General features: G+C 37.9%; 1 protein-coding gene across 2 annotated transcripts in view; it reads left to right on the top strand.

Annotated features, from left to right (window-relative positions):
- LOC127813846 (uncharacterized) overlaps positions 1-14,292 on the top strand; it is a 75,202-nt gene that overhangs the window by 13,823 nt on the left and 47,087 nt on the right. For both annotated transcript variants that reach the window (XM_052354938.1, XM_052354937.1), the window contains 2 exons: positions 8,921-8,989; positions 9,078-9,173. In XM_052354938.1, the coding sequence (XP_052210898.1) occupies positions 8,921-8,989; positions 9,078-9,173 (165 nt within the window). The remainder of the gene's footprint in view (positions 1-8,920; positions 8,990-9,077; positions 9,174-14,292) is intronic.

Raw genomic sequence — 14,292 nt, 5'->3', positions numbered from 1 at the left:
TCGTCGCTATTGTAATTGATTCGGGCAGCCGTCACCATTGCTAGCTACTATTATTGCCAGTCTGCCATTGCAACCTAGCCGTTTAGGCCAACTATCCATTGTCACCATCCACCACCAAATGAAAACCCGCTTTGGCCTCATGGTAGACATCCCTCCATCGCTGACCAATTTGGAGTTCACAAATACCTCCTCCCACCATAGAACCCTACTCCATTCATCCCAACTAGTTTTATTCCATCGGGCTCGAGTTTGCAAACCTTCGACTTTAATCTCGCCATTTAAATCACCCATCACAAACTCAATGGGTTGAACTTCCATGAGTGGTTTCAGTTAGTTCTTCAGGTAATTAAAGGGAAGGGGAAGATGGGCTACTTGACTGGCGAAACTGCTACTCCACCTGCGATTGATTAAGCATACAAGACGTGGGAGGCTAAAAATTCCATCGTTATGGCATGGCTGATCAACTCCATGAAATCGAAGATCAGGAGGACATACCTATTTTACAATTCAGTCCATGAGATTTGGACAACCGTTCAACGCCACAATTCTGTTCAATGATTCAAAATTCGGGCTACCCTTTGTAACACTCGGCAAAGGAATAGGTCAGTCATCGAATATTTCAACATGTTAATTGAGTATGGCAAGAAATGGATTTATTCTACACCATTAAATGGAAGTGCTTCAATGATGGTAATCTATATAACCAAATGTTGGAGAAAGAAAGTGTGTTTGATTTCCTTCAGGGGCTTAACAAAGAACTAAATGAAGTCAGAGGGCGTATTCTTGGGATAAAATTGTTGCCCTCAATTAAGGAAGCGTTTTCCATGGTAAGGAGGGAAGAAATCCGAAGGAAAGTGATCTTGGATCCAAGTCCAATGGGGGAAGAGACCCAACTAGGATCTACCCTAGTCACTAATCGAGGAGATGTGAGCAACCACTCTGGACTGCAACTCTTGAAAGAGAACAATTCTTGGTGTGGCACCTGTCATAAGCCCTACCATACCTAAGAGACCTACTGACACCTTCATCAGAAATTTGCAAATTGGAAACCCAAAAGTCAATGTAAGCAACATGCTACTGCACATGTAGTAGAGTCCACTTTAGACCAAAAAAGGTTGGTTGTAGCCTTATTCACTGATGAGCAAATGGAAATTTTAAAGAATCTGCTAACTTGATCCACATTTGAATCACCTACTCGTTTCGCCTCTGTTGCCAATGTCACAGAAAAAGGCAACTCTTAGTCATTTTTTTTGTCAAAATAGGTCTCTAGTAGTGAATGGATTGTTGATTCAGGGGGCCTTTGACCACATGACTTGGTCATCCCTCTTCTTCTCTTCATATTGACAGTGTGATGGAGAGGTAAAAGTTACTGTGGCTAATGGGAGCTCTTTGGTTGTTGCTGGTATTGGAAATGGGTTAAAGCTCAAATTTGTCCTTCATGTCCCAAACTTACAATATAATCTCATTTCTACCCGCAAGTTAACTAAAGATAAAAACCGTGTAGGAACATTTTTTCCTACTCATTGTGAATTTCAGGATTTATCTACGGGGATGATGATTGGCAATGTTGAGGAACGAAATGGCCTCTAATATTTCATTGCTTCTCCTTCAAGGCTAGGTCCATTCAAGAAACTCTTTTTTTCTTGTGTTTATGATTCAAATGTTTTCCTTTGGCATAATTGTCTTGGTCATCTAAATTTTACTTATTTGAAGTACTTGTACCCGGATTTATTTCTCAATAAAGATGTTTCTTCTTTCACTTGTGAGCATTGTATCTTTGCTAAAAAAAATCACAAACATCATCCAATCCACTCTTACCATGCCTCCAAACCCTTTCATCTCATTCACAGTGACATTTGGGGGGCCAACTCATGTGCCAAACATTATTGGAGCTTGCTGGTTCATTACTTTCATAGATGACCATACCCGTGTGTGTTGGATTTTATCTCTTGAAAAAAAAATTCGAAACCAACACCATTTTCAAGCACTTTCATAAACTTGTCACCGATTTATTTCAATCATCTATTTAGATTCTTCATTCTGACAATGGTAAGGAGTACTTCACCCATAAATTCAATGCCTACCTTATTGAACATGACATTCTTCATTAGAGCTCTTGTCCCTATTCTCCTCAACAGAATGGTATTGTCGAGCGGAAAAATCGTCATATTTTTTAAGTTGCCCACTCTCTTATGTTCACTACCAATGTTCCAAACCATCTTTGGGGGGAAGCTGTGCTCATTGCTACCTATCTTATCAATTGTCTTCTTTCCATCCCTTCAATTTCTACCTCCCCTCCATAGTTTAAGCCAAGAGTTTCCTTCTGTTTGGCTCCTTGATTCCTTTCCACCCAAAATATCTGGGTGCAGGGTATTTGTCCATAATCCATGCCTTACTTGCGGAAAACTCGATTCCAAGGCTTATAAATGCATCTTCCTTGGCTACTTTGCCACTCAAAAAGGGTACAAGTGCTATTTCCCTAATTTCAGCCGAAGTTCATCATTGAGATCCATCTATCTCCCTTCCAATTTCTCTTTCACTTCTTAATCCCACATCCCAGGACCTCTCTGTCCGACAATTTGAAATTGATCTTAGAATAGTGACTAGTCAAGGTGGAGAAGTCGGAAAATCATCTCAAGAGGAGCTTATAGTCTAGAAGACCACGAGTTCCTTAGCAAAGCATCCCACTGGACCCGAAGCCAAATCCAGTGGAAGACACAGCTTGGGGAAGGTAAGTGTACAATTGATGATCTTGATATTCCTATTACCCTAGGTAAAGGAGTAAGGTCTTGTAACCAGTATCCCATATCCAACTATTTTACTTACTATAAGCTCTCCCCAGAATTCAAGGCATTCACTTCAAAATTAGATCATGTAAAGATTCCTAACAATGTGCTTGAAGCTCTTTAGGATAAAAAATGGAAGGCAGCTATAATAGAGGAAATGACAACACTAAATTAGAACAAGACTTGGGATATTGTTTCTCTACCTGAAGGGAAGAAGACCGTGGGGTGTAAGTGGATCTTTACCATAAAACTGAATGCTGATGGAAATATAGACAGATACAAGGTAAGACTGATTGCTCAAGGGTACACTCAAACCTATGGTATAGACTACGAGGAAACATTTGCTCTTGGTGCCAAATTGAATTCTATTAGAGTCTTTATCTCTCTTGCTACCAATCTGGATTGGGATTTACACCAAATGGATTTAAAGAATGCATTTCTGAATGGAAACTTGGAAGAAGAGGTATATATGAGATTCCCTCCTTGATTCGAAAGGGATAGAGCAGGCATGGTGTGTAAATTGAGAAAGTTCTTGTATGGATTGAAGCAATCTCCCAGAGTGTGGTTTACTCGATTCAATATAGCTATGAAACAGTTTGGTTACACTCAAGAGTCAAGCTAACCATACTCTATAACAAGGTCTAAGGATGAGAAAAGGATCATACTTATCATATATGTAGATGATATGGTGATTATTAGGGATGACACACAAGAAATGATCAGACTCAAGGATCAATTGTAGGCAAAATTCAAAGTAAAAGACCTTAGGCACCTACAATACTTTCTTGGGATGGAAATTGCTAGGAGTAAAAAAGGCACATTTATTTCCCAAAGGAAGTACACCTTGAATCTACTGAAGGAGACAGGGAAACTAGGATGCAAACCTATAGGACCCCCCAGACTGAAACCAGAAGCATAAAATTATTGAAGAGGATCCATCAGTTGAAAGAGAGAGATATTAACACCTTGTGGGGAAATTGATTTACTTATCTCTCACCAAGCTTGATATTGCTTATAGTGTTAAGGTGGTAAGTCAATTCATATATGCTTCTATAAAGAAACATTTAGAAGCAGCGTGCTAAATTCTTTGCCACCTAAAGAATATTCTGGGAAAGGGTTTACTATTTTGGAAAAATTACCAATGAGGCGTTGAGTGCTATGTAGATGCAAACTGGGCAGGTTGAGTTAAAGACACAAAATCCACTACTGGGTATTGCACAAGAGTATGGAGACATGTGGTGACCTAGAGAAGCAAGAAACAAGTTGTGGTTGCAAGAAGTAGTGCTGAGTCTGAATACAGGGCAATCACTCAACGGGTGTGTGAATTAATTTGGATTGGAAGATTGCTTCAAGACTTATCTATTACAATGGAAGAGCCTATGTAAATCTGCCATTAACATAATTCATAATCCTATTCAATAAGATAGGATGAAGCATGTGAAGATTGTAAGAAACTTTATCAAGTCAGAGATCTACAACGGACATTCACTTTGCACTATGTTCCAACAAAGTAGCAGGAGACTGACCTCTTTACAAAAGCCCTACCAAAGCCAGACTTTGAAGCAAATGTTAGCAAGTTGAGAATGATAGATATCTATTTACCAGTTTAAGGGGGAGTGTTGGAGGATTGACAGGATCAAAATCAGATCGGAAGGATTACCGATATTTCCTTTTGCATTGTTTCCTTTTCTGATTCCTCTTTCAGATCATTTCCTAGATTAGAGATTTAGTAGTTAATAGCTTCCTTAATTTGTTCTTTCTTTGGCCTATATATTGTTCTCATAGCTAAGGGTTGTATAATTGAAGATCATATTTGCAATAAACACAATAATTTCATATACACATGCTTTAAAACTCAGCAGCACCAGCCAACCCTCTTTCAACCAGACCACCAGCTAAACAATTCTGAATTCCACCATGAGCATGACCTCCTCAAGCATACCCCTAACTGATGCGAAATTCATTGGCAGTCTTAAGTTACTACTTGTACCCAAAATTTTAGCTGTTAAGAATGGTGCCTAATAATGAATATCATGCTTCCCAATGCTCTTTCTCATTTAGAATGGTGCCTAATAATGAATATCATGCTTCCCAATGCTCTTTCTCATTTGCAACTTGCACATGGACTTAGGTGCCCTAGTACACATACAAGAGTGTACACAAACATGAACGAGCATAAACACACATAACAAACCTTGAACTGAGGATCTTTTAGAACCTACCATGTTAAGATGTCAGTTGTCTCCAAAGCTCTGGCAATGAGGAAAAGGGTTGAACTTTTTTGAAGACAAGATTAAAACCATTGTTTTTCCCACCTAAACTCGTCATAGGCACCATTTCTTGAGAATCCTACTTACCATGGCTAGACTCAAGTAGCCAATCCCCTATCTCAAAGGCATTAATTGTTAGTAACTGTCACGAGGTCGGATTGGTAATTCCATGGAGATGTGGGGTGCAGTAGTGTACCATTGAGATGTGAGTTGAAAAGAATCAGCTAGGGTTGTATAATAGCGATGGCTAACATTCTACAGTGCTTGTACAGGAATGGCGGTTTGAGATGGTTGGCATTCCTTAGTGTTGATAGTCAGGGTAACAGTTATGGGTTTCTAGAAGTAACATAGGTATGGGATTTGGATAGTGGCTGGTTGAGCTTGTGGGAGGAAAAGAAGGGTGTTTTTATGAGGAAGTTTTAAAAAGAGAGGGTTTTCTAAGCGGAAGCACTTATTTAATTTAGTTTATAGTAGTTATTTGTTGTGATATTGATTTATTTATACATTTAATGCTGATTAACTTCACTTATAATATAGATGTATTTTAAGTACTTATTAATCAAATTTTTATTGTTAATTTAAAAATCTTTTGGGTTTTAGAAGCATAATATTTTTCATGAAGATTATATGTTACCATTATTACAAAATTTTGAAGAATTAAGATAATTAATGGCAACTAATTGTTTGAATGGTTAACAACTATCTCATCTAAAAGCTTAAGTTGTTAAATAAAGGATTAACTTTATGTGTTATATTTCTATTTTTAGTCTCAGTATGGCCCCTCACATGTGGCTACACTTCACTACATAATTGGTCCATCATATGCAACAATTTAAATATTGTGTTAGCGGTAATGTTTGAACTCAAAACCTTTTGTTTGTCCTAATACTATGTTGAATTGTTAACCACTATCTCACCTAAAAGCTCCACAATTTATTTAAGATATTGCACATTGTTGGACTAGTTACCAGTGAAGCTTGGCCGCACGTGAGGAGTGTTGAGAGTAAAATAATAATATAAAAATTAAAGTTCAACCATCTTCTCATTTAAACGTTTAAGATGTTAGATAGGGAGTTTAACTTTTTCTTTAATGTTATTATTTTCACTGTCAACAATAAATTCATTAGCTAATAAGATTATGGGTATGTAAGGGCTTATTAGAAATTTCATCATCTCTTTCTTTGACATAAATGATCACTGCAATAAATATCATCTCAATTTGAAGGGAAAAGCTTTATAGAATTATTATGAAGCTATGAGACTGAAATTGATCCGTAGGATCAATGTTGTATGCTCTATAACGTAAACCAGTCCTCCTGAAAAGGCAAAATAAATTGGAGTGGGAAGTAATATTACTCCTAGAGTTCCTAATACAAGACCCTATCTAGTGATTTAACTATTAAAGAAAGTTCTAGTGATTTCTGTATCTTAAAATACAAGCATTTGTGGGTTCAATGCAGAAATTTTTATCTTGAATAGTGATAGTTCACCCCTGCTTTCTTCAGTTATCTCTACTTTGGCCAGCACGTTATAAATGAAGGATGTGGGACCTTTGAGTTTCTTGATGCACCTGATATGATTAAAATGTCTAGTTTCTCTCCCTCGCAAATTTATTTGTGTTCTTCTTCCCATTGCTTGTTCCTAAGTTATCATAAGGATTTTCACATGCTTGAGATTCTACCTCTCTAACTAGTTTTTTTCTTTGGCTTTTTCTTTCCAATTTTGCCTTTCAAAGTATTTGTCATTTGAGTATTTTAAAAAGTTTTCTAACAATTGCTTCTGTTCATATTTATATTTTAAGCATCCTCATTCAACAATCAAGTCTCCTTACTAAATTGATTGTCGTCTTTTAATTCTCCAAGTATGTGTCAAGTAGATTCCTCAATACATTTTTATCTACCAAGTGTACGCCCTCCATCTATCATCTGAATCCACCATGGTGTCTTCTCATATGAATATTAAAATCCATTCTACCATATGACTTTTAAAATCCTTTCTACCTGATATCCCTTTATGGTATGCTGTCTACTGATTCCTCTATATTCTTCCAGAAGTTCTTTTAATGTCTTCTTGTAATCTGGTCTGAGGAGTATAATCATCAATTATGTTAATTTTATTTGTTCCTACTCTAAGTTTTATGAGTATTATTGCATACACTTTGATGGGAGGAGGGAGAGCATAATGCTCCTCCAGAATATTTGAATTTTATTCAGCTTCGAAATGTTGATTTTGTATATCTGAATGTGCCTTATTTATAGGCTTAACAAGACTCCGAAAACACCTAGGACTCTTCTAAAACTAATCCTAGCTGAGATAATGACCTAATACCACTTGAATTCTACTATCTGATCTATTAAAATACATCAACTCATAATCACATGAAAGCAGTTACTTTTTTGGTCATCTTGTTTGAACCAATCATCCTTCCTGCATCAATCTCCTGTTGTTGAAGAAAACTCGACCTCAGGTTTTGTTCATTTTCACCATTGAGGATATTTTCTTGACTTGGTATCTTTTCATTCTGCTGTTACTTCATCTCCTTTTCTTATTCTCTTCTTCATCTTGTCAAGATCTTCTACTGTTGCTGCATCCCTTCTTCCTTGTATCTTTTTTTCTGCTGCTAGATTTCCTCTCCTTTTTCTCAAACTTGCTGCATCTTCTGGTTTACCTTTGCAACTTCTTTGTCTGCTGTCTTCTTCTTCCCCTTCTTCTGTTCCTCAAGTTTGTCCTACACCATCCTCTTTAATCACAGTTATAGCATCCCATTTAGATGTTTATCAGTTTATATGCCTACACTACTCTTATGTCTATTTTGCTATGGTAAGTTTATTGGTCGGTGTTCTATATTTCTTTACCTTTGTTCCTGCCCATTTAGTTTCCTCTGAACAGGCTAAATTTAGCTCTATAATCAAAATATTCACCAACTTGTTTGTTGACCTGTTAAGCATTCCTATATTTAAGGTGCTTGCTTAAAGTTATTGTGTGGTAACTTCTTTTCCTGCAATAGTAACAAAGTACTAGTAACTATTGCTCGTTTTTCACAAAAATTGAGCATCACCTAGGTGCCTCATGCATTATGGGGAATGTTCTACCATTAACTTGATATTTTTTAGAGCCATATTCAAAAAGATATGATGAAATTTTACTTTCTTAGCAATACGATGTAGCTTCCTCTTTTATCTGGGTTTAGTACTGGTTGCAAAGAGAGAAAATATTAAATGTGATGTCAACGTTTTGCAGCATGATAGGTATCTAAAATTTTCAAACTTCCAAAAATCCAGTAAACTTGTCCTGAGCAAGAATCTTAAGGTTGCTTTAAACTAGTAGACTGAAGGCAGCTGGTAAATTTAGGTTAGTGGTTGATAATACTACAAATTGCAATCTGTTACCTAAATCAACTCAATGGAGGTTTCAAACGCTTTTGTCCACATTAGTTGTGAATGCTTCAGATTGCGGTAACATGTGTGTCTTGGGTGCTGTGTTTCAACTATAATCACATTTAGAAAGACTTTGATAGCTAATGCTTTTCCCCATGAGACAATGGTTTGGCTCAGTTACTGGATAATTCTGACTCCGCACAAGTTTGGGACCAAAACCCTGATATGGATTTTTTCTATAGGGTGATTGCTGCCAGATACTCATTTAATTCCTCTTTAGGAATTTAAAAGAAAATAAAAATGACTTCCAAATGATGGAGGGTAACAATTGCAATTGCAAGGAGCATGCTGGAAATGGTAATAATAATAAAGTTGTTTCCTTATGTGGGATAAATGCCACTGCGTTCTCCCTTTTTCTGAAATTGGAGATTGCTGATATTAGAGCCATTTATTTCTTTGAGTTAACGTTGCTTGCATCTGCTTGCAGATTTCTGAACTGTCTCTTGCTGGCTTGGTCTTCGGCTACCCTTTTAATAGGCAAAGAAAGTGTCCGGAAGTATGTTTTCCATCTTATAAATGTTATAAAATAGCACTTTAGTCTTTTAGTTAACTACAAGTTTGTCCCTTTTTGGTTTTTCCGCTAGGGTGTGCCAATGAAACTTTTCATTGATGCTCTTTGTAAAACGAGGAAACTTGAAGGTGTAGCATATACCTTTTGGGATGAGTGCTTCACATCAAAGGTTAGTTCTTCTAATACATTGGAAATGTAATATAAGTTAAACCACCATGGTTCCTTATGCCAAGGACATGGGATTGCTGCATGCAAGAGAATTTTTTAACTTATTGGTAACAACATCCTATAATAGACAAAGTACCCAATCGCCAGTTTACTAACACTCCATTTGGTTGGGTGTGAAATGTTTTCTGGGAAAACATTTTTCTCATATCTGGGGTTTGGATAACTAAAGAGATGGAAAATATTTTTATAATGAAAATATTTCACACCGAAGAATGGAAAATGACTTACCAATTCAAAATCCTTGTCTTTTTTTTGGTAATTTAAAATTCATAAGTCTTTTTTGATTTACACCAAAATAATAAATTCCTTTTTTCTTTTCCCAAAATCCTTCACATATATGTATGTGTATATATAAATACATATATACACCCATACATACTATTGAGTTTGTGGTTAGATTGTATGGCCTCAAAATCCCATCAAGTTGACTCTTCCTTACCTAGTTTTCAACACATATATTCATACACATACATATATACATGCACACGCGTGCATAGCCACGTGCACATATGTATATACATCCACGCACATATGCAAACATATATATATATATATACACACATACATGCACACACGTACATATACATACATATATGCATTTACATATGTACATATAGTTAATTTTTGAAAAATATTTTACTATACACACCAAATACCAGAAAATATGATAAAAAAATATTTTTTGTGTAAAACATTTTACATTGAGCCTAATTATCAAATTTGTTTTCTATTTTCTGTCGTCAGAATTATTTTTACCCTTCTAGTTCTGAGATTTTGAAGTCTTGAAACATTCGTGAAGGCTATCAAAAACCCAAAGGCACTGTAGTCTTAATATCTTCTAAAGTTGCTTTGACAATTGCACTGAATTTAGTTAAGCTTGCATAAACCATTAACATCATTGCTGATAAGGGAACACATGAAGGTTGAAATTACTAAACTACCTTTGGGAATGACGAATCACAACTTGCCACATGTTCCTATCCCAAGCAATAAGGCATCAACACTTGTCCTTTTATGCAAGAGATAAGTTAGTAGGATTTAGCTCCTTGATCTAAATCCTAGAGAAGAAATAAGTTCACAAGATTCAACTCTCGAATCTCAATCTCAAAAAATGTGACATCTATCTGAGAGATTTGTTGTTATCTTAATTTAGCTTAACAAAACCTCTATCAAGCCAAAATAACAGAGCTCAAGAATATCGGAAATTACTTTTGAGTACCTTGGCTTGCACCATCACCTATGTAAGGGCTAGGACCCCCATAAGTAAAACATCTAACTCGTAGTGCTTACTACGTACTCATTGCTCATATCTCCTACTAACTTGATGTCACAGGTTAAATCAGGGAATTAGCCCTGCCGTCTTTTGTAAGTACTCATACCAAGGTTAACTCGTGGTGATTAGCCCTAGCATCATCATTTGGCCCCACCATGGGGTCGACTGCTTAATTATGCCTCACTTAACATATTCGAGCCTCCTAATTGTTTCTACCACCCAACAACATAACCTTGAGACGTGATCCTTTTAACAACCAACAAATGGCCGAACCACAGCCAGAATCATTCAAAGAACCCACCTCCTCCTCCCCGTAATCGACTCATCCAACTGGAGGGTCGAGTACAACACCTCATCGAGTTGTTGATGATCTTTCTTCACTAGTAGGGTCAGAGCCAATAGGGTGAGCACCATTGCCAACAAGAGTGGTCTTGATAAGAGAACATGCAATCTCAACGGAATGAGAAAGAATGATGAGCCCCTTCCTAGCATAATGAGGGTGAACAACAACACTTAAGAGGAAATGGAGGTTTCTAGTTCATTTCCAACCCAGGAGGGTAAGACTTCCTAGGAGAAACGGCTTCGCCTCATGGAGAAAGGAATTGTTGACTTGAAGAAGAGAAGTAAGGGGCCTCAGTCCTCAGTGTTGAACCAACAGTTAAGTCAAGGTATCATGATCAAGTTTCCCCCGGAAGGGTTCTGCATATTGGCCATTAAGCTCTATGATGGAACTGTTGACCACATTGACAATTTGGAACTTTTCTTCTCCCACATGCTCATACAAGTCATCATCAATGCCATTTGGTGCAGGGCCTTCTCAGCTATCTTGGAAGGGCATACAAGAGCATGGTACTCAAACCTTTCTCATCTCTTGATCTTTAACTTTGAGCAGTTGAAGACTTGCTGCCAAGCTCACTTCACACCCTTGAAGTGCCATTGTAAGTCCTCGATGGCCTTAGTCTTCTTAGGGAAAGCCAAGGGGAGTCATTGAAGAACTTTGTAGCTCGGTTTAATGAAGCATTAAGCATTGAAGACTTCGACTAGAGGATTGCAATGATGGCCTTAGGGTGGGGCCCTTTCATGTAGTCCTTGGTAAAGACGCCCCCAAGGACTTTCACCGAGATCCTTAGTCAGGCACATAAGTATATCAATGTTGAGCAACCTCATAAAAAGGAGAAGAAGCCTAAGCTACTAACTGAGTAAGATGAACAATCATAAGGTAAGAGCCTAGGATTGATAAAGTTTAGCTAATACCCAGAGGAGTATGATCTATTTCACTTTGCTAAATAGTAGTCTAGCTAAGATCTTGATGGCAATAAAGGATAAGGATTATGTTTGGAGGCCTCACGTAATGAAGGCACCGACCCACAAGAGGAATCAAAATAAGTATTATCGGTTCCAACCAGATCGTGGACATAACAATTAAGAATGCCAAGAACTTAGGAAAAGATACAACAATTGATCAACTGAGGTTTCCTTAGCAATTTTGTGGCTAAGAGGGGTGATCACTCATTGTAATCGAAGCAACACAGAGGGAGGAGTACCCTCGAACCTGGCATCATTCAAGAAATAAAGTTCAAACCCTAACCTCGTTAAGGAGGGAAAGGAAGCAACCATTGGATGAGCCCCAACAACCATTGATTTACCATACCCTAGCCATGGGAGTTTTGCTCGATAAAGGTACTGGATAGAGTTATGACATTTATTGCGCCCATTAGATAGGTTCCAGGAGATCAATGCACAGGTGAAGTAATCCTCTTCAAGGATGAAGACTTGTTAAGTCATCCCAGCTACAACAACCCCCTTGTTAATTTGGCTATGTTGGGGAAGTGGGAACTTAGGCAAATTTTGGTAGACCCTGGGAGCTCCTCCAAGATCTTATATAAGAAAGCTTTCTTGTGCATGGGTTATATAATGGAGTAGGCTAAAGCCAACCTGGGTCGCATTGGTTGGATTTGACAAGGAGGTAGTCCATGCTAAAAGACTCATTCAATTGCTCCATATGGTTGGTAAAGGCTCTAGAAGGGAAAAGGAGATGCTCGACTTGCTGGCGGTCAATGTCCCTTCGGCTTACAACATGATATTGGGATGATTTAGACTAGATGCTTTGCGAGTTGCGTTGAACACCTATCACATGATGATGAAGTTCTTATCACCCCTAAGGGGATTAGTGAAGTACATGGAGATTAATGAGTAGCTCAAGAGTGTTATATAGCCTCTCTCAACACCTCTTCCAAGATTGAGCTCAAACGGGGACATTGACCCATTAAGGTTAGTGGTGAACAATGAACCTGGGCAAGGGTTGAGCTAAGAGCCTAGGAATTTCCTTGAAGCACTACAACAACATGAGGTAGCCACTAGTTTCATACTTGAAGGACTAGAAAAGCCCAAGACAGTCAAGCCTGTTGATGCGCTAGTGGAGATATCGTTAAAGGAAGAGCAGCTTGACTAAGTTGTTAAAATCAATGTCGAGCTAAAAGAATCTGTAAAGATTGAGATTATCTTGCTACTCCGTCAGTACGAAGACATCTTTGTCTAGTTAGCTCAAGACATGTTGGGGATAGACTTTGGTATCATCACTCACCAGCTCAAGGTCGAGTTGGGTAGCGGAACCATGAAACAAAAGAAGAGGAAATTTATCCTAGAGAGGGCTAAGGCAATTGAAGAAGAGGTAGAAAGATGATATCTTTGTACGTTCGAGAGGTAGACTACCCATACTAGATAACCAATGTAGTTCTAGTGCCAAAAGGATTGGGCAAGTGGAGGCTCTATATAGACTTCACCGACTTGAATAAGTCATGCTCAAAGGACAAGTACCCTTTGTCGAGAGTTGACACCCTAATTGATGGCATGGTTGGGTGCCAACTAATGAGTTCTTTGCACATGTTCCAAGGATATTACCAAATCCCACTTTACTTGGAGAACTAGACAAAGACGACTTCATCATAGACAGGGCCACTCGTTGCTACTCGGTAATGCCCTTTAGGTTCAAGAATGTGGGTTTCACCTATCATAGGCTAGTGAACAAGCTAGTTAAGGACTAGCTTGACCATAACATGCAGGCATATGTGGATGGCATGCTTGTCAAAAGCATCTTGATCAAGCATTACTTGACTGACTTAGAGGAGTGCTTCTAAACTTTGAGGAAGTTCTATATGAAGCTCAATCCCACCAAGTGTGCCTTCGAGGTTATAGCAAGAAAGTTCATGACTTCATAGTGCACCCTCGAGGAATTGAGGCCAATCTAACCAAAGTAAGGGCCATCTTGGAGATGTTTCCCCTGAAAAGCACAAAGGAAGTGCAAAGACCCACTGAACAGATGGCTGCCTTAGGTAGGTTCCTATCACACTCAATTGAGAAAGGGTTACCCTTCTTTAAGGCATTTGCTCATGTGCGGGACTTTTCTCGGATTGACAAGTGCTAAGAAGCCTTTGAGAAATTTGCTTTATGTCCTAGTCATCTCCACCCAAAAATTGAAGCCATATTTCCAAGCTTATTAAATTATTGTGTTAACTAACCAACTGTTGAGGTAGGTTCTTGGCTACCCCAAACTCTTAGGAAGGAGGTATATTTAAGCTATTGCGGCATAGAATACCAACCCCTATCAACTATCAAGACATAAGCCTTAGCCAATTTCATAGCTAATTGTGGAAAAGAGAGAAAACATTGTTGAACAAGATAGAAAAGAGATAAAACCCTTTTCAGGAGTAGAACTCTATATTAGGTCTAGCTTTCTTCCATTGAAATTTATAGTAAGTTGTACAATAATTAAGGCTAAAATTAAGGT

The sequence above is a fragment of the Diospyros lotus genome, chromosome 12 (genome assembly GCF_014633365.1).
Source record: "Diospyros lotus cultivar Yz01 chromosome 12, ASM1463336v1, whole genome shotgun sequence".
In the NCBI taxonomy this organism is placed as follows: domain Eukaryota; kingdom Viridiplantae; phylum Streptophyta; class Magnoliopsida; order Ericales; family Ebenaceae; genus Diospyros; species Diospyros lotus.
This window is presented reverse-complemented; position numbering and strand designations above follow the sequence as displayed.